Here is a 24,118-nt window from a genome sequence, read left to right as displayed (position 1 = left end):
ATATCCGTCAACAGACACACGGAGCTTCTTTCCTTTTTGAAAACCCTTTGAATTACTCTACGTTATTAAAAGCTGTGACCGCAGCCAGCCCAGACCAGGCTATCAATGTTTTGAGTGTACATAATACTTAAATAGATAGGAAAAGAGAAGTAATCACCAACTCAATCAAATTTGAGGTTATAATGTACATCTTGATCGACAAAGACAACTGAACTCCACTTACTCTCCAAAACACATTGGATTTTCTTGGAGCAAAAAAAGAAAAAACTGATGATTTTACCTGGACATACTGATGAAGCAGCGGGGGTGACTGACTATATGGATCAAACCAATGACTCTTTGCCTCGCCTCACATACAATAATCATGAGGAGAGAAAAAAATAATAATAATAACAAAGCCTGGTAAAACAGGAAGATGATTCAGAGAATTAATAAGAGAACTGCTGTGCTGCCCATGCATGGTTGGATCTAAGAAATGAACAGCAGCACTCCCATGCATATATTAATTGTAGAGTGTCTGTGCGTGTCTGTTCATGTGTGTGTGTGCGTGTTTGTGGGGTTAGTCTTCAGCAATGCTTTCAAGATGGGGCAGCCAACTGGCAGTTCGGCTATGGTGCCTCCGATCTCTTCCCTGCAGGCATCTCTTTCCTATATCTCCAGTTTCACGGACCTGATGCTGGCCGTAGCTTCCTGATCCTGAGACAGCGCCAGTATCAGGTTCAGGAGGAGACGTGTCGTTCACACTTCTCCTGATTTTGTTATTGGAGGATCTGTTGTCCTGCAGGTTGCAGCTGGAACTGCTTTGCTTGTTTCCGCTTTTGTCGTCCCTCTTCTTCCTGTTCTTGTTGTTGGAATCAGGAGGGAGAGATGAGGATGGAATCAGGAAGTAGATGCAGCCTCTCTTGAGCTCGGAATCAGGAGAGAGGATGAGGATTCGACGGGCTACCCCCTGAGAGCAGGGCAGGCTGAGGACATGATTCGGATAGGACTTGAGGAACTCCGCTGCGGTAATGGGGCGGGTTATTTCTTCGACGTAGCCGTTGAGATGGACGACCCTAACGAGGTCTAGAGCTCCACAGGGAAGAACACACGCTATGCAACACCTCAAGCTGTTGCCCATCTCGCACTGTGACCTGTCTATCTGCCTGCCTGCCCTGCTCGATCAGATCAGCCCTTGTTTTGCGTTGCTTTCTTTTCCTCTATCTATGAGCTCAACTTGCGGAGCCGAGGTGAGGTGGGCACAGTTATATTGATATAAATATATACATAGAGGAACCCAATCCATCATTTATACCAACTGCTATATTCTATATTCTAATCTAGGATTGGAACAGGGGAGGAAAAAGATAAAAGGCTGAAGGAATCTAAAAGATGGACAAAAGAGTACTCTCCACAAACATGCATGTGAACGTATTTAAGTCCTTTGTATATGTATACTAGTCTATATATGTATATTAGCAGTGAATCTCGTGCATTTCACAGGATAAAATATAATTTATTTCCTTTTTATCAATTTTATTATATATTATATATGTATTATAAATTGATATGTATATTAATATATATTATTTCAATATTAATACTAATGTGATAAAATAATATTTTTTATCTTAAATAAAAACATCGAGATTATTAAATATTACTTAGATAATAAAAGCCAAAAATATATTGATATATCGAAGAATCAAAGTAGTACATAAGTTATAAAATAAGCAAAAAATTGAAAAAAAAATCACATTCAGAAAATGAACTTACGTCCAACCTTGGTGGGAAAAAAAAAAAGAACCTCATATTCACCAATTTGAAAAGATGTTATGCATGTGGTCAAACAAAGAAAAGAGATTATGCATAGAAAATTGAAAAAAGAAAATTCCAACCACGGCAGGTGAATCCTTGTGTCTAGCATTGTCAATATTCATATGGTATTACTTCGTATTTCATGTTAACCACATACATAAAGTTAGGGAATCCATTCTACAAAAATTTAAGTGCAAAAAGAATAAAAATTTGAAAATCTCACATTCACGTCTAATGGTAAACCGTAAACATACGAAAATAAGTTGTGTGTGTGCAAAAAATGAAAAAAAGATCTCGCATATAGTGATAACAATATTTTTCAAAGCTATATTAGTCACACTTTATGTGTGATATTTCCTTTAATTATAACGTATTATATATGGTAACACATTATATATACTATATATAAAAGTATAAGGTGTTTTTCAATTTTTATCATTCCAAAAGTATCATTATACCATCGCATCTTTTTATTGCTCTCTTTTAGATTAATTACTTTTAGTTGCATACTTTTATAATGCTTATATTCAGGTTTTTCCTCTTTATCACTGATTTTTGACATTTCTTCCTCTCGCATCCATTTCAACAGAGTTAATCCTTATTGCAGGTACGTTTGCCCTTTTTTCATATCGATTTATCATTTCAAAACTTTACTATATCATATGTTCGTTTCTTAGCGATTTCACACAGTCTTTGTCTCTTGAATCCTTTCATGCTTTCAATAGCAAAAAAATAAGAGTATGAGGTGTTTTTTCAACTATTCTTCATATTTTTCCCTTACTTAAAATAATGATAGTACAAATTTGTTCTTTTAAATAATTAACAAAGCTAAATTAATTCTTAAAATCATTGTACCTTTTGGTAAATATCACTACATTCAAACAATAGAAAGGAAACAACTTTTCAAACAATATTTCAAGGGACCATTGCATCCCCTAGGGCTAAATGAAATTCATACATGACTTAATTTTTTATTTTTATTAGAAAATTATATCTTCATTAGTATAATAAAAGACTATAAAGATCCAAATTGGAAAAATAAAGAGAAACATATAATTTAATAAGAAGATTAATAATTAAATTAGTATAAATAAATTTAATCATCAAATACTATTTCGTATTTGGTGAAATAATTTTTTAGTAAAAGGATGTAATTGCTAAAGAGATATGACTATTCAAAGAGTTACATTTATTTCAGCTATGTACACTTTCCAGTTTTCAATTGTACATATGAAAAATCATTTGAATTCTCTTCTCCCTCTAAAATTTTTCTCCTTGATAGTTTCATTAAGAGGTTTGAAAAGATTCTCAATGTTGTTGCTCAAAAATCTCAAAGGTCGTGTTCTTATAAAAGATAGGTCATCTCTTATAAAATACCTATTCCTTATAATTTATAGATTATTTATGGGTCTTTAATAGAGAATGTTTATGAATGATTTTCGAGTAATTCTTTATCTGTTTTTCCAAGATTTTTCTCTTTTTTCATGGATATCATAGCTTTACCTCTATGTTTGGAGATATTATTTTATTATCTTTTATTATTTTTTTCTATTTTTTTCTCCGTGCTCTTGGTCATATTTTCATGAGAAGCAAGAAATTGAGTAGTAGGAGCCTTTGGCTGGAAACCACCACCCGCTGACGACCTCGCCAAGGGCAATGGTGCCCTTTGATGAACCACCACAAGTCTAGTCTGCCTTTCTCTTTCATTTTTCGATCCCCCAAGTTTGCTCGTTATGTTTGTATATATAACTGTTCTAATTTTTTAGAATTTGCAAATTTTAGGTTAAATTTTGAAATATAAGAATTTCAAAATATTGGAAAGGCCTTATTATAACATTAACAAATATTATGTCTGGTTTATACAAAAATAAATATTTTGGTCTGAAAGCAAAAATGTTTCAAATTTTTAAACTTTTTTTACACTTATTCCAAATGAAAATTAAGAATAAATTAGAATTATATGTGATTTACAAATAAAAGAAGATCGGTAATAATTATTCATTACTTTTGAGATAATCACTTAAAAAGAATTAGAATTATAAGCAATTAGATTATCTTTTTTTGTTATTTTATTTTCCTCTCTCCTTTAATAGAGCTCACTGTTTTTTATCTTGATTATCATGATTTTAATCATGCATTCGACTAAAGCTTTTTATATTAATTAGTTATTGCTCGCGTTATATTTTTGCGTATTTTAAGATTTATTATATGTGTAATACAACAAGATTATTAAATTACTAATGTACTTAAAATGAATATTTATTACAATTTCTTTTTAAAGGAAAATCGACTTAATTCTGGCAAAAAAAACTGAATTAATTATTTATGATTTTTTATATCATCAATCATGTTATATTTAAAAACATTAATGATATTAAATAGTTAATATTTATTGATTTGGTATCTTTAAACCAACCAATAAGATTATTAATGATGTTATATAATTAATTATATATTTTTTATGAATTTTTTTAATATTTTCTAGAATTTTATAATTATTACATCTTACCATTTAATCGAGAAACCTTTCACGTGTAGATTCACTAGTATCTATAAAAAGATACGATATAATTTGTTTTTTTAGAAGCACATATATAAAACATCATATCTATGGAAAATATTATCTTAATTTGTTTTTGAAAGACAAGTATGATCTTACATGATTGTTTTATCTGGGTCTTTCCTTAAAATATTTTAATTTTTAAATGGATAAAAGTCTTTGTTAAAAATATTAACAATAAAGTATTTTTGCTTTTTTTTCACAAAATATTTTTAAAAAAATTCAAAAAATTGAGAAAACAATGAATGGTTCTATAAATCTATATCTATATTCTTAAAAAAAATTGAAAAAAGCTAAAAAAGAATCAAGAGAATAACTACTGGTCACACAAATCTATATATTCTTATGTTTTGACAATTAAAAGAAGTTGAAAATTCATTTTTAAAGAAAGTTAAAAAAACCCAATAGTGATGGATCCCATAATTTATATATCTATATATATTTAAAAAAATTAAAAAAATTGCTTTGAAAAATTCAAAATTAGAGAAAAATATATTAAGCAACCAAGCGTTCTTAGACAATCTATTTAGGCCCACTTTATATTATATTAATTGTAGAGCCCATGTATTGCGAGATAGAACATTATCCTTTTACATTTTTGGTCATTTTATTATATAAAATATTATTATAAATTGTTCAAAATAGCCATTGAATTAGGCCCACTATAGCTTCGTCTCTTATGTTAATGCACATACATAAATTGGATAGAGTTAAAGGCACTTTGCCCCCGAACTATGGGGTGAAATTGGGTTTACCCCCCGACTTTCAAGATTTTGCAAAGTACCTCTCGACCTAATGGAAAAATAATCAAGGTGACTCCTCGATTGCATTCCGGCCACAATTCCGGCCAAAAGAGCTCACATACCACTCACATGCCATTTTAAAAAGGAAAAAAATTTCATTCGAATAAATGATGATATTTACTTGCAAATGGGAAAAATTAGACAGCCAAATTTCCCCTTCATCCAAATGATTCCATCCCAATCGGTTCTTCTTGTTAATTGGAAGTTGGAAGCAAGTCCTGAGCTTCTTCTTTGTGGGTTTATCTTTGTTTAGTCAAATTGGACCGGAAATGATGAAATCTGCTTGAACTGAGCATGGTTTTGATTAAAGTGTCTTCAATCCCTATGATTAAGCTCAATTGCTATGCTTATATGTTGAAGCAGTTAAGGTGGTTTCTTGTAGGATGATTAGCTTTCTATGCCAATAAGATTGTTTCTGATTTCTTCGTGAATGGAAGATAGTAGCTTCTTTATTCTTATCTAAGGTATGGACTAAAATTACTTGGAGAAAAAAACTTACGAACTTGAAGTTCGATGATACACTTGATTGTTGTGGGCAGAAAGGAGCAGAAATAAAGGGGCAAAAATTGAAAAGCTATTCTCATATTAGATTTTTATTATATAACAAGTTCTCCATCATTAATTGATTAATTGGTTGGGACTTCATCTAGTCGCCAACGAGAAGGTTGCGGTTTCAAGGTCGCCTACAAGATGGTGGAAGTGGTGGGTTTTTCCTAGTTAAGAAGGAGGGCTGCAATGGGATGGCAAACATGATTATTGCCCTAAATTTTTTCTCCAAATTTTAGTTTTTTTTTAATCAAATTTACCTTTTGCAAATATCAATTAATTAACTGAATATTAATTTTGTTTTTAAAATGGCACGTGAGCTTTTTTGGTCGGAAGTGTGGCCCGAATTTAACATAGGAGTCACTTTGCTTATTTTTGAATTAGGTTGGAAGGTAGTTTGCAAAATCTTGAAGGTCAGGAATTCACCTCATAATTTGGAAGGCAAAGTGCTTTTAATTCAATTGGATAAACTCAAAAATTCTAAAAAAGTTTAAGTGTGAGGAAAGCAAAAGGTTGAAGAACTCATCTTCATGTCTAATCGTTGATGTACTAAAAGAAGCTCGTGTGCGTACAAAAAATTGAAGAACTCGCATCTATTTATGGCAATATTTTTTCAGATTCATATCAGTCACATTTTATGTGTAGTACATTTACTATTTATAATGTATTATACATATATAATATAGATGACATGTCATATCTATATTTAAAAAAATATCTAATTTGTTTTTGAAAAGCAAATATATAACACATCGCATTGTCAAGTTTTTGAATTCTCCAATTTATGCATGTGATTAACGTGATGTAACATAGTTGGAATTTTTCGTTTTGATTTTTTATGCATACTTTATTTTCAAGTTGGTGGATGTGAGTTTTTCAATTTTTTGCCTCTTTTAAGGCGTATGTACTAATGCATTAGTTTTTTTCTTATCTTATTCATGAAAATAAATTACCATTAGTCTTATATGTCTAATAGTATGCCGTTATCAATTTTAAAATACTATGTTCAACAATTTATAACGATATTTTATATAATAAAATTATCAAAAATGTAAAAAAAAATCATGTCATATCCCGTGCAATGCAAGGGCACTATAATTGTAAGAAAATTTTATTTTAAAGGATAGGACTCGCAATAACTCAGGACAAATCCCAGCAAATAAGCAGGCTTACAATTGTATTTTTATGAAAGCTAACCAAAAAAAAAAACAGAGACTATTATGGACTTAATTACCTGTTGTTTTGAATCAACTCGAACATTCTATCTCCGAGCGAAAGCACAAAGACCTAATAATTGTATTGTTTGGTATCAAATCACAGTAGCTTGCTTCATTATCTATCAGGGGCAGCTTCAGCTTCGCTCGCTCACTGCTTGATTGGCGTGGAGGAGCATCTACACATTCTACACTACCATATCTTTGCCTGGCTTTGAGCAAGAGATGAGGATTTTGAATAGTATAGAATAGATAGAATGCCTGCAGTTAGAAGAATGTATAGGACTGCAGCCAGCCCCTGGGGCATTGCATTGCAGGAATCAAATTAAACTGCTGCTATTGCCAACACCTTCCAGATCGTTATGTATCAAAGCTGCTGAGTGAGATGACTTAAAGTGGCACTCGTCATGGCCAACAAAGAAAGGGTCCTTTCTCTCCCCGGCCACTCTCTCGACTCGAGCCGTAGTTACCGCCTGGCGGAACACATACATGCAAAGTGGAACAAACAATGCGAATGCAATACTCATCAAAGAAGGAACCCCAACAAGAAGTAAAAAAAAAAATTAAAATAAATACATGTAACTAAAGCCAACTCCATGGATTGGCAAGGAAAGAAGGAAGGCAGGCAGACAGGCAGGAAGGAAGAATTTCAGCCCTGTTAGCCAGCCAGGAGTTAAACAGACAACAAGACAAGAAGCAGTTTTACTCGATTCATTACGAACGGAAGTCCCCTTCCAAATCCAACGTTCCAAGGCAATCAACTTACACAGATGGCAGATGGCGATGCTGAAACAAATAATATTGACTCACTGAACTGCACTGCACTGCACTGCAGATTCATCTCCATCCATCCATCATCACTTTCCACTTGAATAAATACTACTTCAAATTACAACATTAATAGGAGAGAAGAAAATTCATAATGCTGTCTCAACCCAACCCAACTCAACTCAAGCTACATTACACACAGCAACCCGCTTGGGTTTGGAGATGCCACCTTCCTCACCTCCTCCTCCTACTGGATCTGGATCTGGATCTGAATCTCAATCTCAATCTGGATCATACCCTGCCACCAGCCGATTCACTACTTCTGCCTACAAACAGTTCCCCTATCCGGACTTCAATCTCTTCCACGCCTTTGACTGTCGACTGCTTCCTCATCTCGCCAACATTCTGCAGCCTTGACACACAGGCCTGATAAAACGGCACCACTAATTTGATCACCGAAATTCTCAAGTCCTCTCTCAGCTGCTCATCCGTAAATATCCAAGATGACTGGACCTTGCACATGTCCTCGAAAGCCGCATTGAATAATTTGAGCTTCTCCTTCATGGAGGCCGCATCGAATCTAGGAGCCTGAGAGCTGCTGTCTAGCTTCAGCACCCCTACAACCTTGTTCCAGGAGCTTCTTATGTAATTCTGCTGGTACTGCCGGACTTTGCCCGTCTGTTTTCGGATCCAGTCTTCACCTAAAAGAGTCCCCAAATCGCTGTCTCTTACCTTCTGCACAATGTACTTGGCATTGTTCATCATGAAGACGGAACACAGCGCAGCCTCCCTATAGACCTTTGATTTCGCCTCTAAATTGCTCTCCAGCAGATCCATGATCCATGCCATCTGGACCGACAAGGAAGAGGTTGCAGCTCGGCCGTCCAGCTTCGCGTACTCATTCGGGGATACGATGCTCTCCTCAAAAACCTGCTCCAGGGCCTGCCGCGACCTGCAGGCCGCTCGAAGGTAATTCATGACGTATCGGGTGATGGGGTGAAGGCCGCCCCCAGGAACTGCAGCCTTCGCAGGGTCCCGGCGTATCAGATTCTCCAGTTCCATCAATATACCCCTGACCACATCCCCCAGCCTCTTCCAGATGGTGATTGCCTCGTTCCTCAGGAGCAGACAGAACTGATCCGAGAACAGGGCGTCCAGTTCAGGCATCAGATCCCTAAGGGTCTCAAACACATCGAGAACTTTGAACAGTCGCTCAGGCGAGCGCGAGCCTATGGAAACCGCATCAGCAAAATTCAGGAGCTGAACCATGGAACCACGGCAGACCTCCATGAAGGAGAAGTCAGCTGCCGAAGAAAGGCCAGAGAAGACGCGGTCGCAGAGCCGACGCTCGCTCGGGAAGAGGATCCGCACTGCCACGTTCGTGGCCTTAATCCACCGTTCGATCTCATCTTCGAGGTCCTGCCACGACATCTTCTGAGCCTCTTCGATGCTCAGCTTCTGCAGCCCCAACCTCGACATGCTCTCCTCCAAGAATTCCCTCCGGCAGCTGCTGTAGACGCTCGCACACTCCTGGCCAAAGCCTGCGGCCACCATCCTCCTTGCGATCTCGTGAAGGTCGTTGATTGTCCCGGAGGGAAGCGCATCGATTATGATGTCGTAGTCGGTGACAGGCCGTGCCACTGGGATATGGTCGTCCACGCCTTCCAGCTCCTCCACGTCCACGTCCTCCTCCTCCTCCTCCTCCTCTTCCGAGTCCAAGGTCGGATGATCGCCGCGGCGGGCGTAGGGTAGACCGAGATCGACAGAGTCGCTGCCGGTCTCCATGAGAGTCCGGAACTCGTCCCGCAGGCGGAACATGGCAAGCTGCATCAGCTCGTCGGCGCGAGAGAGGGAGGCGAAGACGGCCTTGTCGGCGGCAGCGGCGGGGGCCCAGTCCCTGAGGGTGGCGAGGAGCTCGTCGACGGCGTCAAGGAACGCTGAGGAGTCAGCGGAGTCGGACCAGATGGGGTGGTCGGAGCTGAGGTAGTGGGAGATCTGGCGGTCGAGGGAGTGGAGGGTAGGGTCGAGAGGGGGAGCATAGACACGGGACGGATCGGGGTCGGAGGAGGAGGAGGAGAATTTATCACGGGAGAAGCGGCCGTCGAACTTGGAGAAGATGTGGAGTATGTCGTCGGTCATGGAGTCGTCGCGGCCGAGGGTTTTGGCGATGTGGCGAGCCACGGCTAACAATTTCTCTTCTCCGTTGTCACCCATTTACTGCAATGGATGGCTGATTCCTAGCTTGCCCTGCTCTATCGTACCGGAGCTAAATCACGGAAAACGAAGAGGAGAGATCAGATCAGATTAATCAGGATAGTCAGTTTGAGCTTGAGAAGGACAGCTGAATTGATGACGAAATTACGGAGAAGTCTTTTTGATTGATTTTGAAGAGAACGCGGTTCGATCGAGGTGGGACGAGAAAAAGGATTAAAAAAAAAAAGAAAAAGAAACGGTAAAGTGAAAGAAGGGGTCCGTCAAAAGCAGGGTTGCCGCGTTCGGAGGGAGGCTAATGTTTTCGTCTGATTTTCAAATAATAATCTTACTCTATTCAATTAAATTAAATTCTTTTTCAAATTTAATAATATAATTATTATTATTATTATTTTTTATTTAATAATAATATTTTACTCATTTTTTAAAATTATTTTTAATAATAAATTTTTCATGTATCTTTACATCTATATATACATACATATATATTCTCATACATCAATATATTTATCGACACTTTCAATTATTGCATAAAATCAAGTCGAGTTATATCACTATCCAAATCGAAAACCAAACGCAAGCTATTATAACCCATATATTACGTGATAATGTCACGAGTCAATATAATTATTTAATTCTTCTTAATTTTTAGTAATATTACAAAAAAATGTTATTGTTGAATGTTTAGTTATACAATGCAATGTAGTATACTCATTACACATAATACTTTTCTCCGATTAAGGAATAAAAGACACAAACACACCCATTTTCACCCTCTTGCACAAAAAATAAAAAGGGAAAAAAATGTCAAAAATAAAATGAAAGAAATAAAGTCAGAGAGGGGGAGGGAGGATGACCGACCAACTTTACGAAGTCCAGTCCCAGCTCCGACTATGGATAGGTTTTTCTTTTCAACCGGTTTGACTAGTCAAATCCAGTTTTGATTTTCCCTTATTTAACAAGGAAAAAATAATAGACGTAGAGAAAAATCATTAATGGGATAATTTTATTCTTTAATAAATCGATCCGAATCAAATTTGATTAGTCGTGACCTATTAAACTTTTAAATACTAGGACATTCAACTAAAAGAAAAGGAGCAGACATGGTGAATTCGTTCGGGAGTGCAGTAACGGTTGCATAAGTACTTTTTCTGTTCATTTTTAAGCAGGAACATTATTTAGTAAATTATTTCAAAACTATAGTGTAGTTAATGCTTGAAAATATGATTTTCTCCAACAAATAGATAGGTCATCATCAAAATTTCTTCTGCTTATTTCTCTATTTTAAGTTTTAATTTTAATTTTAGCAATTTCAAATTATTACCTCACAAATACTATTATAGAATTATCACTTATTTTTCAGCAATTATATTTTATCATTTTTACTTTGACAATTGTACTCCCAAACCAATCCTAAGAAAGAGGCTACAACTTTAGGTACAAACTAATCTCCAAAATTCGACCTTTAACCCATGCCCAACTACATGGGCACCGATGAAAACCATAATTGGAGGATCCATGTATCTCCATACGTGATTTCCTAGTAAACAATTTGAATTTACATAATTTATTAAGTGGCAGTCGACTAAGTTACTAAAACTAGGAGTAATTTTTCTTTTTTTATTGCAAGGGAAGCCCATGGGGTTTAGTACTATGAAATATAAACCATAATAGTTAATAAATATGCACAAGTAGTCATACTAAATACCGAATCTGGAACCGCTTTGTTATCATGCGAGAGCGTGCACTACTACGCTACATCCTCTTTTGAGAAACTATGATTTATTTGAATTTTAGTAAATAAGTCATTGCCTAAATTTCGCTAAACCTTTATGTAATTTAATATAAGTAAAAAACTATCAAATGACATAAAATATGAAAAAGTTTTTTTTGGTTATAAAAGAGTTCAATGGGTCTTAAAATGAAAATCCTAATCCTAATAGTTAATAATGGAGCATGAGTAGTCCCACTACGAAAATTAATCTTATAATCTTTTGGTTGACCAACGCGGGCATGTGTCACTATACTCAAGGGTGGAACCGAGAGGTGGTGGGTGCAAAAGTTCAATCTATTTTGATCATGTAAAATATTATTAAAAATTCGCAATCTCATAACACTAGAATATTGCAAATAAAAAAAGTAAATAAAGCTCAATTGCTAAAATTTGAACACATTGAAATATTTTAAAATTGTCTTATCCGAGATTTCTATAATTTTATATTAAAAATTATCAATTAGTTAATTATATGAGAAATTAAAAATTATAAAGACTCTTCATTTGTTAATTGTTCGTTCGTTCAAGAGAGACATCCATGGTAGTTCTACATGCAACAATAAAGAAATTATGTTGTAGATTAGAAACTGAGAGGGAAAAAATTAATTATAGAATTCATAAAGATAGAATAAATTATGCTAATACAAAATCTGTGTAAGACTAATGAAAGCGTTGCACGTTAGAAGAGAGAGAATGACATTTCATTTTTATTTTGTTTTACTTTTAGCCATATATGAGAGATAAATGGAGAATAAGAAAATTTCTAAGTAGAATCGCGTGAGAGATTTGTGGGACTATTTTTGCAACTGACCCCAATTTTTGTAATTTTTCCACGTATGAACCAGGATGTGAGAATAAATTTGGTTCAATTTACCTTTGTCGCTACACTTCTTCGGAGGTATTTATTAAGCTAGTTTAGAAAGTATTGCCAACTATGTGTACTCTAGGAGAATTTTTCTAAATAGTGGGGTCAATTGACCCCACTATTGATAGTGTAGGTACTAGGTACGCCCCTAACTCTAACTATATTATACTTTCTTTATCAAAATATAAGAAAGTTATTATGTAGTCCGTGGAAATTTTTTTTTGTGACCTGCTTATGACCTCTTTTAAGTAAAAGAAGAAGTTTGTAATATATCAGACTCATGAGCCTCTCTTATTATTGAAAAATTATATTTGGTTCAACTTAAAATTAAATATTTTTACCCAAAAATAGATAATTCATCCAAAAAATTATAGGTTTGTTTAGTTTTGGAGTAGGATTTTACTTTATTATACTCCATTCATATAAGATAAAATAGCTAATAATAGATGGGGGAATTCGCTATTAAAAAATTAGCTATAATAATAGTTATGAAAAAGTAGATGTAAGAATTTATTATTAAATTGGAGAAAAAGACAAAAAAAACTTGTATGTATATATAAATGTAAAAGTATATGAGAAATTTATTATTAAAAATTTGGTATAATAATGATTTGAAAAAAGTATATATGAAAATTTATTATTAAATAAGAGAACAAAATAAAAGATCATGATGCAGTGGAGTGAAGCGGAGTATAATGTTACTCCGAAACCAAACACAATGTTAAAAATTAAGTGCTGATATTTTAAGTGCTTAAGGAAATAAGTATTTATTTAATTAAATTGGTCTTATTTGGGGTGTTCCACCGAGAAAAAAGCGTTAAAATTTTAGTTCATTTGATTGCTTAATACTTTTTTTTCTCCAATTTTGACCCAATACTTTGATATTTTATATTCTTGAAAATGAAGGAATATTAAATTAGAAAGGGAGAACAATTTTCGAGGCTAGAGAAGGAAGGGGCGATGGTGACTCCGATCTTGACCACCACCGCCCAAGGTAACCCGATTACAGAGAAGTCAGATAGATTTTGACATAGATCACTTCTTTGTCACCTCCTAGTTAGCTAGCTTCTTGCTAATTAATTAATTAATTTAAGCCTTGAATTTTTTTTTTGCTGCTTTTTTTTTCTTTGTACAATCCATATTATAGATACCTATTACTATATTATACTAGTTATTTAACCCGTGCATTACATGAATTTTATAAATAAAATTTTATTATAAGAATTTAAATATGAATGCACCATTTGCTATCATTTTATAATTCATATTAGAGGTTAATTACTCCGGTGGTTCAAAAAGTTTATTGATTGTAACAATTAGGGACAAAATATATTAACTTGTTTCAATTAAGAGCATTCCGTCAACTTCTACTCTAACGTCATTAGCTTCCAATGATGTGACAAATGATGTTTTAAATTACATCCGACGTGGCTCAGACTGTAAAGTAAAAAATTGATTTTCAAAATTTTAATTGAAATAAGATAAAGAATATCAAAATAAAATGAAACTATTAAAAAATAAAAAACTATATGCTCAATTCCCTCTCTCCCCAAGTTTAATGTTCGTCGGAACTCTGAGTCGAGCGCTCATTCCAGCAATTCATCGATTGCTGGTCGGAACCTTCTCTCTCCTCCTTCTCCCACTTCCTCTGTCTCTCTCTCTTTCTCTCTTCATTTTTTTTTCTTTTTGACATACTTTCGAGTAAATTAGGGCGGAGGCGCTCCGATCGGCGACCCCACCCCCCGATCAAGCCCATCGACGGGGTCTGAACCCATCGGCGAGCGCGGTGGGGGTGGGTCGCAGGCTGGGGCACCCCCATTCCTGAACCAGAGAGACTTGGGAGATCCTAGATCTCTCAATCCCCTCGGTTTCCAGACCAACAGCAAAAAAAAAAAAATCACAATACGATTAACACTACAAGAAGAAAAAAAAAATCAAAGAGGGAGGAGGAGCATGAGAGAGAGTCGGGGGGTTCGATCAGCTTTGAGCATTTTCACTCCACAGTCGACATTAGGGGGAAGGGGATAGAGGAAACGATAGAAGAGAATGTTCTGGGCATAGGGGAGAGAGAGAGGGATAAGAGAGGGGGGGGGGGGGGGGGGGGGAAGAAGAGAGTTTTTTTTCTTAATTTAATTTTTTATATTTTTTATTTTAATTATAATTTAGTAAAATGAAATTCTTAGTTTAATTTGTGCACTCCACAAAAAAAATACTAACAGTGCTAGTTGAGAGTTGACGAAATGTACTTAATTGAAACAAATTGAAACGTTTTATATCAAATTGTTACCAAAATTCTTTTTGAACCAAAGTGTTATATTGAGCAAACATTTTGTACCACTAAAGTAATTAACCCTTTGTATTAGTGTATAGAAAATTTATTGCAAGAACCACATCATACAGCTTTCCATATGAAGAAAGTTCGTCAAATCATAGTGTCAATTTTGACATTCCTTGTCTTCAAAATTGTTGTTTTGATATGTATGTTGTTCATATCATCTGTACTTATATATCGAAATGTTATTTTAACAATGTCAAATGAATGAAATACATGATTAATTATTAAAAAAAAACTCGTTTTGTGTAAGCCAGATTATTTTTCTTTTCAATTCTAATTACATATATAAAGAAGACGAAGATATTTTGAAGACAGACCAATATCTTTTTAAATTATAATAAATTCTTATTACACGCGCACACTCACATATATATAATAATAAGATATTTCGAAGAGCAATACAAACTTATATCTATAATGAGAACCTAATGAGATAGTTTATATTTACCATGCATACATAAGATATATAGGATGATCTAAAGGTCACGCGGTAACGATTTTTATTAATGAAGGGAAAGAGAATATTTTGTAGGCCCCTCACTGATTGTCACACAATTAAAATTATATTTTACCAATAAAAAGTAAGTTCCGCGGAAACTGCATGACACGATTAAAATGGCGGTAAAGGCCTTATATTTTTTTCTCAGTAAAATTCTTCTTCTCTTTCCTTTTTCATGGATAAGTCTTTTCGTTTTTATTGTTTACAAAACTAAAGAGATTGTCATTTGGCATTGAGAAATTAATAAAATAGTTTTTTTTGAGGAATCAAAATGTCAAATTATATTACCATTCCGTGAGTAGACACTATTAGAATATAATGAAATTGACATAATAGGAGAGATATCGACACAGAGAAATTTTGGAAAAAAAATCCTTTTAGGCAAAACTTCAAATTAAATTGTCATCTGGTTAGTAGATACTATTAATATATATAATGCAATTGACAAAAACAGTAAGAAAACTTCTAAATATAACATAATAGTAGAAGAATATACTTACGATATACATATTATTAGCATATCTAAATTTAAAGAGAATCATACTTCTTTTTAATAGATGCATTGCATAGTCTCGACAAAAAAATGTGATTGCAGTTTATCTATCATATCTTCGCTACTCGAATAAATACCAAATGTTTATAAACCTACAAATATTAAATCCCTCAAGTTCATCAACTATCGAGCAAGAAGTCAGTGATGGATTGTAAGTGGGCCAGTAGAGCGCAAATGGATCATATTCCTTAGGAGTGTGCATGGATACCGAGTATATCCAGAATCGGTTGGAACCTACCAATTAGGTAGGATTTGGGTAGCTCGTATTGAAAATAGGTTATGGTTCGGGTATTAAAATAAGGAACCGGTGAAAATCGATTCTGGTTCCTGCATATAGAATACTCAGAATTGGAACCGGAACCAATATCCGAACTCGGATAATAGTAAAAAAAAAAAAGAGTAAAATTCTGGTTCAAATTTGAGATCTGTAGCAGTTCTCCTAGAATCAGGCTATAAGCCTCCACTTTTGCGCAGTCCATATACCCTCTGCTTGAGGATCTGCATAGTTTTTTCAAAGACATCCCATCTATGGGAAGGGCTCTGGCCCAGAAGATGTTGTTCCATGTAAATAGAAGAGAAGCTGTGGATTCTCGAGTAGTATCTGAAGTTTGTTCTTTTAGGATTGCAGTTGAGGGTCTACGAATTGCCTTGAATAGCACTAGTCCCCTGCCTTCAATCAAAACAGGCAGTTCCGGTACATCAGAAAAGTCGAGTTTTCAAAGCTTCCATTCGAGGACAAGGCACAAGTTCTTTTCGCGCAGCCCCTCAGAGGCCAAGCAAGGAAGTTTAAGACAACTCTGGTCCTTGTCAAAAGTTGTCCTAGCATCCACCTATCTGAAATTCGTGACCTTCAACTTCTCCGCCCCATTGAAGATTTTCTTCTCCCAAACGCACAAGGTGATTACCTTTCTCGATAATTTACAAGTTCTAACAAGATACTCGGAATCTGTGGTATAATACAGGTTCCATGTAGGTTTTGGTTCCATGATTCAACATGGTAGGTCCGGTTCTAAAATCTTGGAACTTATCCCTTACAGGATAGGGTCCGGGTATTGTGAAAAAAATAGGGTACCCCAATAATATTCCTGCAAGAAAAGATAAATAGAAAAAATCGTATTCCATACTAATTAAATTTAAAAAATCAAGATCAAGATCTAGTTCATAGGAGATAATTAACCAAGATAGTGATACCGAAACTCCTAATTCTATGAGGGAAAAAATGAAATATTTGTGACCTAGGAATGTACCATTAACAGTGCATGAAAGGTGTTCATCCCAAGAATTGCGAAGGAAGTAGTAAATTGAGAGGCAATCTCGTGGCTATATTTTGTGGAACCATTGGTTTATATAGTCAGTTTATCTTAAACCTCTCCAATAACAATGGACGAAATGGAATTTATCTCTACAGGAAAAAAAACAATGAATGAAATTTATTATAACGTAATTGATATATTAAAAGTATGTAATAACCATAAAGGAAAGAAAATTATTCTGCCTTAAATAAGATTAATTACTCCTTAAGAATTTAACTGAAGAAAGGAAAGCAATGAATACCATCATAACAGTTCTCTAAATTCGGAAAACTTAATTGGTATATAAGAAAGATACTGAGAGAAAAATAGGAAAGTCGAAATTAAATGAGTGTAGGAGACTTCGGAGGAACGGCCAACCAAGACAATTTTTCTTTTGGAAGGAAAATAAGACTTTATTTACATTAGAAATCTTTAGTTTCCAAAATTATGCCTTTTGCTCTTATAAAATCGGTATTAGGTGAGAGTGGTATATTTTTCTAATTTTAGTAGTACTTTTATTTCGAATAACTTGTTTATCATATCGAAATTTATGTATGTACATTATGATTATTATATTTATTGAATGGCAATGATGCAACTTTTTTTAATTAAACTTATATAATTACAAAATTTTGTCTATACTAAGTTTTTAGCCCATGCGATGCACGGGTTATTTTTAGATGAATTTTTAAAATTTTGACATCACAATGGAAATTTTCATTAAGATATATACAATTTTTTAAAATTCAAAGCATTCAAATATTAGTATATACAATAAAAAATTTAGAATAATTGGAAATGAATTATAATACCAAATATGCATGAAGAAAATGATATTACTTAGAAAACATGCTACATTTTCTTAAAGTCTAAAAAATGTAATAGATGAACTCCATGTCTTTTGTAACAAAAAAGAAGAGCAAATCATCTATTTTTAATAATTTTTAAATAGATTTATCTATTACTATTTAAAAAAAGTACAATATTAAAATTTTCTTCTAGTTACTAATTATGTTGAAAAGCTTTCTATAGATATTGATTTTAAGAAATTATATTTTTTATGAATAAATTTTAAAATTATATATTTTAAATCAAGAATATGCTTATATAATAAAATTATAAAGTATTTAATGATTTATGTGCATTTACTAATTTAGTCATAATTATATATACATTTATAATTGTTTATTTAGACATTTACCTTTATAACCTTATACTATATATATAATTACTTTTTTAGCCTTATTGGTTATGGGAGATACAACATTATATATATATATATATATATATATATGAGAGTTGTACTTAATTAATGTTATGTAAGATTAGCTATAATGCTTACATTTTAAATTAGTTTTAAGTTTATATAAGTATATATTATTATGTATTTTCTTAAAATGATGAATGAATATGTTTATTTGTTAACGATATGATAATAAGTTATTCAAATAAATTTTCATATATTTTTGAATATTTTATGCATAATATATAGTATATTATATTAACATATAAATTAGTAAGGATTTTATCACTTTACCCTTATATTATTTTAACATTTTCTTTCTACCTCTATTGAATGCATTGGTTACAACTTTATTTTTTTCGGTTACAAAGGAGGCCTTGCGCAATAAAATATAAATTCTAAATAATTAATAAATGGGCATAGGTAGTCCCACTAGGTATCAAATCTGTGACATCTAGATCAACAGGTGACGGCGTGCGCCACTACGTTACACTCTCTTTTGATGGTTACAACTTTATATATATAGATAGATAAGTTAATTGTATAGAAATTACTAATTTTAATCGATATTAGGTGAGTGTGACATTTTCCCTAATTTTGTTAGTAGCTTTTGTTTCGATTAACTTGTTTATCATATAGAAATTTATATATGTACATTATGGTTGTTTATATCTATATAGTATACTAATTTATCAATATATTTACTATTCTAGCCATTTTAATTAGGGTGGAGTTAAGTTTCAAACGCTATTTTTAATTTAATTTGTAAATTAACCTTAATATAATATGTAGTCAAATTTATAGCAAAACATATATGGTTGTTAATATCCATATAGCATACTAATTATAGAAATATTTACTATATTACCCATTTTTATGAGGGTGGAGTTAAGTTTCATACGATATTTTTAATTTAATTTGTAAACTAACCTTAATATAATATGTAGTCAAAATTACAGATAATTTTTTTTTTCTATTTGTAAAACGTGATTATTAAATTGACCATACTGATAATTAGAGTGACCATGAAGCACATATATATATGTTTTTAATAGTTACTATTTGAAAAAAATTTAAAAATTAATGGGATCGTGCATAGAGATTGACATTTATACCCTTACGATAATGTAATATTTACTTTTATGATCCTATTTGTTGCCTGTGGTCAAGTTTATATTTATATAGATATATATTAATGAGATCAAGAATTAATCATGCATTTCTGCAGCAGCTGCTGCTGCTGCTGAGTGCTATAATTAAGCTAATAATAATATAATGAAGCGCTTTATTAGCTATATATATATATATAATCTAGCTAGCTAGCTACTAGCTGGGTGCGGAGGAGGACGATATACTGCTCCACAACCTCTCAAGCTGGGACCCCGCGGTCTTTTGCTCTCTGAGCACTTGTTGCTGCACCACAAGCACTGAAGCTCTACTCCCAAAATCTGCAGATGAAACGTAGTCCCCTATTATCCCCAGCTCTCGGTTCTCGCTCCAAGACGTTAGCCCCTCCAGCAGAACCGGGTTCACCCCTTGCTTCCTCCCCACCATCCACAGGTCATATGAACCGTCGTTCATTGCCCGTATCGCTGCCACCGTCTCGTCACCGTTGCTCACCACCACCTCCCGGTACACCACTCGCTCGTTCGCCTCATTCTTCACCCAGAACGACGTTACCACCCCGTCATCCAGCTTCTTCTCTATCTCGTCGTCCCCTTCCCCGTTATGCGCCAGGAAGCGTATCACCGTCAGCATCGCATCCGGGTGCCCCGCCATTCTGTCCGCGTACACGAGTGCTTCTCGGGCATCTGCTCCTCCCAAGAATAGAATGGCGAGATTGTAGACAACGGAGCTCCGGAAGGAGCTGGTCACTGGGTTGTTCCTGAAATGCCCTTTGTCCACCAGAATGCCCACCGAGCAAGGGGCAGTGGCCAGTACCTTTAGATTCACGGATTGCACCCCCTGGCGCACGAACTCCGTTCCTGGTCCATCCAGGCTTTCCTTGTGGAAGGGTAGGATGACCAAGCTTGCTTTGTTCCCGAGGGCAAGCTCGCAGATGTCTTGGTACATCGTCCGCATGGGTGACACCGTGGTGAACTCTTCGACATGTACAAACTCACCTCGTGTTTCCTGGTACAGCATGAGGGCGTTGTGAATGGTGTCGTAGTCCTGGATTGGGTACTTAAAAGGCTCTGACTGCTGCTGGTGATCTATGAATACAGGAGCGGCGCGCCCCACCAGCTCAATTAGGTGAAGTGCATAGATTGAGAAGGGGCTAGTGCTTGTGGGGTTGGAGAGCTCGAGGAGGTTGATGAAGGCGGCTATGTTGTTCTGGTCGTGGATGCACATCACTATTCCCAGTTCCGAGGAATGGGGAGTGTGTTGGATGGTCCTCCTCTTGTTCACCATGTATGGCTTGGTCGGATCGTAGAACATGGTAATCAACGGTGTGGCTATGGCTGTTACGCCAGTTGTTAGTAGAACCAGCAACGTGAAAGATGGCTTCTTTATGATCTGCAACTTATGAAATGTCTAATTAAAGCATGATTAGTACTAGACTGGTAGTTATATTAACAGGGAAAAAAAAAAAAGGGAACCACGCAATTAAAGAAGAATTCCTAAAACCTGTGCCTCCACAAAAACACCAATATATATATATATATATAAAGTATGAACGATGGATCACAAATCAAGGAGGAAACCAACCAAACAACCGGGGTGTATATATATATATATATATAGATAGATAGATAGATAGATAGATAGATAGTGTGCGCGCATATACATATGCCTATACCTTCTTGTCAATCCAATGTATGAATAAGAGTAGCTCTACTTGACCCCTTAAGCTCATGATGAGGCTCAACGCCACGCTATCCCGGAGTGGCATCTTAAAGAAAAGGGTGGCTGCTAAGGTTGAGAACAACTTGGTGATGTAGCCGGTGATGGTCATGTAAAAGAGCGGCCTCAAACTTGACCAGGCAGGGGCCATGGAGTACACGTCGGTGTAGAGACCCACATACGCAAAGGCTAAGGGCATCAGAAGCTCCATTACAATGGTCTCGCTCCTCTCCACCAGAGTCGACCCGAGTGGCGGCCCGTCCGGAATTATCAGCCCCAGCCAGAGAGGTCCATTTGCTATGGCTATGCCGAACATATCGGTGAGGAATCCGATGGACAAGACCCCTGCCAGAATCGCAACCACGTAGGCCTGGTCCACAGGGGACCCTTCCGGGGTCTTGCGGATGATCCAGTCCAGTATAGGACGTATCCCAAAAATCATGAAGATGCCCAGTCCTATCAAGGAAATCACAAACCACAACGCGTTCATTGCTTTAACTTCAGCTTGGATTGCAGCCTCGAATGCGACCACTGCATTCATTCCAATTGCATCCCCGCAGATCGACACTGACAAGGCCATCCTCCCAACCTCCGAGCTAAGAAGGTTCAGCTCCTTGAGGACGTGGTAGAGAACAGGGAATGTCGTGATCGCTAGGGAAGATGCGATCTCTCCGATCGAGGATATCTTGGTAAGCTCCTCGTCCATTGAACTCCGCAAGGCAAATGCCACCGCGGTGGATGCTAACATGGGCAGGACCACTCCGACCAGCGCGATGTAGAGGTTCTTCTTCCCCATTCTCCTCATGATGACGGTCATATCCATTTTCACCCCGGAAATGAAGAGGAAGTACATGAAACCCATTACTCCAATGTTCTTGATGATGAATTGCCCGCTGTCTGGGAACAGCGTCTCCCTGAACTTCTTGTTGTGTCCTAGAAGCGACGGTCCAATGATTATGCCACCCTTGAATTTAGTGAAGAAATAGCTAGATCAATATATATATATATATATATTGACAATTTAATATTGCATTAGAGAGACAAATTTTGATCGATGAGATCTACCAAATTCATGTTACATACATAACCAACGTCAGATCATATATATAATATTTTAATTAGATCAAACTAAAAAAATATACATTACGTACATATGTTGATCACCTGCAATTAGGCATATATATTGCTAGCTAGCTTGCTAGTTAGAGATCAGCTAGACGAGAGCCATGCATATACATACATACATATATATATATATATATATATATATATATATAATTAAGGAGGAGGCGGAGTAGTTTGAGAAATGGAGGGAGGACTGACAACGATCTCGGCAATGACGCGAGGTTGGCAGAAAGGCTTCAGGAGGAAGCGGACAACGCGAATCGTGAAGACGATGAAAGAGAACTCCAACAAGAAGAGGGTGAAAGGGTAGGCAGTAATAGGGCTTTCTCCGTAGAAGAAGCCATAGGGATGACCTCCTCCAGAGGAACAAGTTATTGGCATGAAGTCGCCCGAGGAGCGCAGAATAGCTTCTGCAAGCCTCCGAGCCTCGCCACCACCGGTACCAGGGGCAACATGGTTGTTATTATTATTGAAGCTGCCAGCACCCGCGAGTGGAAAGCCTTGAGGAGGGCTGCCAGCAGCAGCGGAAGGCCAACCTTCCGGCTTCAGACCACCGTACAATGATCTGATTGTCCTAACCATGCATGCAGAATTATTGCATGAGCCGGATGAGAAACTTATAACTGTAAATTACCATTGCAGTCAGTCGCAGACTATCCATTATCGATCCCAAATTGCAGTATTCGCACAAACGGAGACGGAGGGGAGAGGGAGAGGGGGAGAGAGAGAGAGGTCTCTGTTCTCTCTATCACTAGCTATCAAGAGGTCTATATGTGGAAATGCGCTAATATGGGAAACCTCTCATCTTTCCATGTTGACCACGCATCCTTATTTTGTGAGACTGAATCTTTTCTCTGTAACTACTTCTCATAGATTTAGAGGAAAAAAATTATGAGTAAATATCAATCGTCTCGCTTGTTGATTTAGAGGTTATAAATTTGATATTTTTTTTCGATTACAATAGAAGGCTCATGGCCTTATACAAAGAAATGAAAAGGAAATCTAAATAAAGGGGCACAAGTAGTCCCACTGATGAGAATCGAACCTGGAACCTCTAGATTACCAGTTGAGAGTGTTAGTCACTGCACTACATCTCCTTTCTCTATAAATTTGATATTTAGTAGTACTATACGTGCCATTTTATTTAGTCCTTTTGTTCAAACATTTTGAACAATGAAAAACGATAGTTTGTCTATTAAAAGCAACGGTCATTAGGAATCCAAAAACGCGTCGTCTTTTAGAGAAACGACAACATTATATTATTATAACATATACATATATATCATTAGTTGTTACAGTCCAAGCCCACATCATAATATACGGTCCACATAATTATTATTGATGATTTGTCTATTAACAGCAACTCTGGTCATTAGGAATCCAAAAACGACGTTGTCTTTTAGAAAAATGACAATATTATATTATTATAACATATACATATATATATATATATATTATTATTACATAGATACATATATATTATTAGTTGTTACACTCCAAGCACACATAATAATATACGGCCCACATAATTTTTATTTTTGTATTTTTAGAAAAATAACAACATTATACTTGATATTTTGTTGTAATTGGTATTGTTGTATTATATTTTGTATGATATTATTACGATAGGTAAAGTGCACTAACCTCCCTTGAGTTTGGGAAAATGGCACTTAACCCCATTTGACTTAC

General features: G+C 35.5%; 3 protein-coding genes across 4 annotated transcripts; all 3 read right to left on the bottom strand.

Annotated features, from left to right (window-relative positions):
* Positions 1–144: 144 nt before the first annotated feature.
* LOC116211767 lies at positions 145–1,236 on the bottom strand. The gene has a single exon (XM_031546280.1). It carries the CDS (start codon positions 1,118–1,120, stop codon positions 560–562), a length of 561 nt encoding a protein of 186 aa, XP_031402140.1. The 5' UTR covers positions 1,121–1,236; the 3' UTR covers positions 145–559.
* A 6,357-nt stretch (positions 1,237–7,593) lies between these two features.
* On the bottom strand, positions 7,594–10,086 carry LOC116210962 (exocyst complex component EXO70B1). The gene has a single exon (XM_031545131.1). It carries the CDS (start codon positions 9,900–9,902, stop codon positions 7,980–7,982), a length of 1,923 nt encoding a protein of 640 aa, XP_031400991.1. The 5' UTR covers positions 9,903–10,086; the 3' UTR covers positions 7,594–7,979.
* A 9,512-nt stretch (positions 10,087–19,598) lies between these two features.
* LOC116210445 (cation/H(+) antiporter 24) lies at positions 19,599–23,162 on the bottom strand. Of its 2 annotated transcripts, none has more exons than XM_031544315.1 (3): positions 22,628–23,162; positions 21,261–22,268; positions 19,599–20,995 (listed from the first exon to the last, which is right to left on the bottom strand). In XM_031544315.1, the coding sequence occupies exons 1-3, from the start codon at positions 23,009–23,011 to the stop codon at positions 19,787–19,789; spliced, it is 2,601 nt and encodes an 866-aa protein (XP_031400175.1). In that variant the 5' UTR covers positions 23,012–23,162; the 3' UTR covers positions 19,599–19,786. The 2 variants fall into 2 exon arrangements, with proteins under 2 accessions (XP_031400175.1, XP_031400176.1); XM_031544316.1 differs by having other exon boundaries at positions 19,603–20,977.
* Positions 23,163–24,118: the final 956 nt, after the last annotated feature.

This window comes from Punica granatum, chromosome 6 (assembly GCF_007655135.1).
Source record: "Punica granatum isolate Tunisia-2019 chromosome 6, ASM765513v2, whole genome shotgun sequence".
Taxonomy (NCBI): domain Eukaryota; kingdom Viridiplantae; phylum Streptophyta; class Magnoliopsida; order Myrtales; family Lythraceae; genus Punica; species Punica granatum.
The sequence above is the reverse complement of the archived record's forward strand: the minus strand, read 5'-3'. Positions and strand labels throughout refer to the sequence as shown.

Excerpts from the sequence above, each read along its gene's own strand:
- LOC116211767 (XM_031546280.1), bottom strand. The coding sequence starts at position 1,120 with ATGGGCAACAGCTTGAGGTGTTGCATAGCGTGTGTTCTTCCCTGTGGA.
- LOC116210962 (XM_031545131.1), bottom strand. The coding sequence starts at position 9,902 with ATGGGTGACAACGGAGAAGAGAAATTGTTAGCCGTGGCTCGCCACATC.
- LOC116210445 (XM_031544315.1), bottom strand. The coding sequence starts at position 23,011 with ATGGTTAGGACAATCAGATCATTGTACGGTGGTCTGAAGCCGGAAGGT. Across the intron at positions 22,269-22,627 it reads GCGTCATTGCCGAGATCGTT|GGTGGCATAATCATTGGACC; the intron begins GTCAGTCCTCCC and ends ACTAAATTCAAG. Across the intron at positions 20,996-21,260 it reads TACATTGGATTGACAAGAAG|ACATTTCATAAGTTGCAGAT; the intron begins GTATAGGCATAT and ends TGCTTTAATTAG.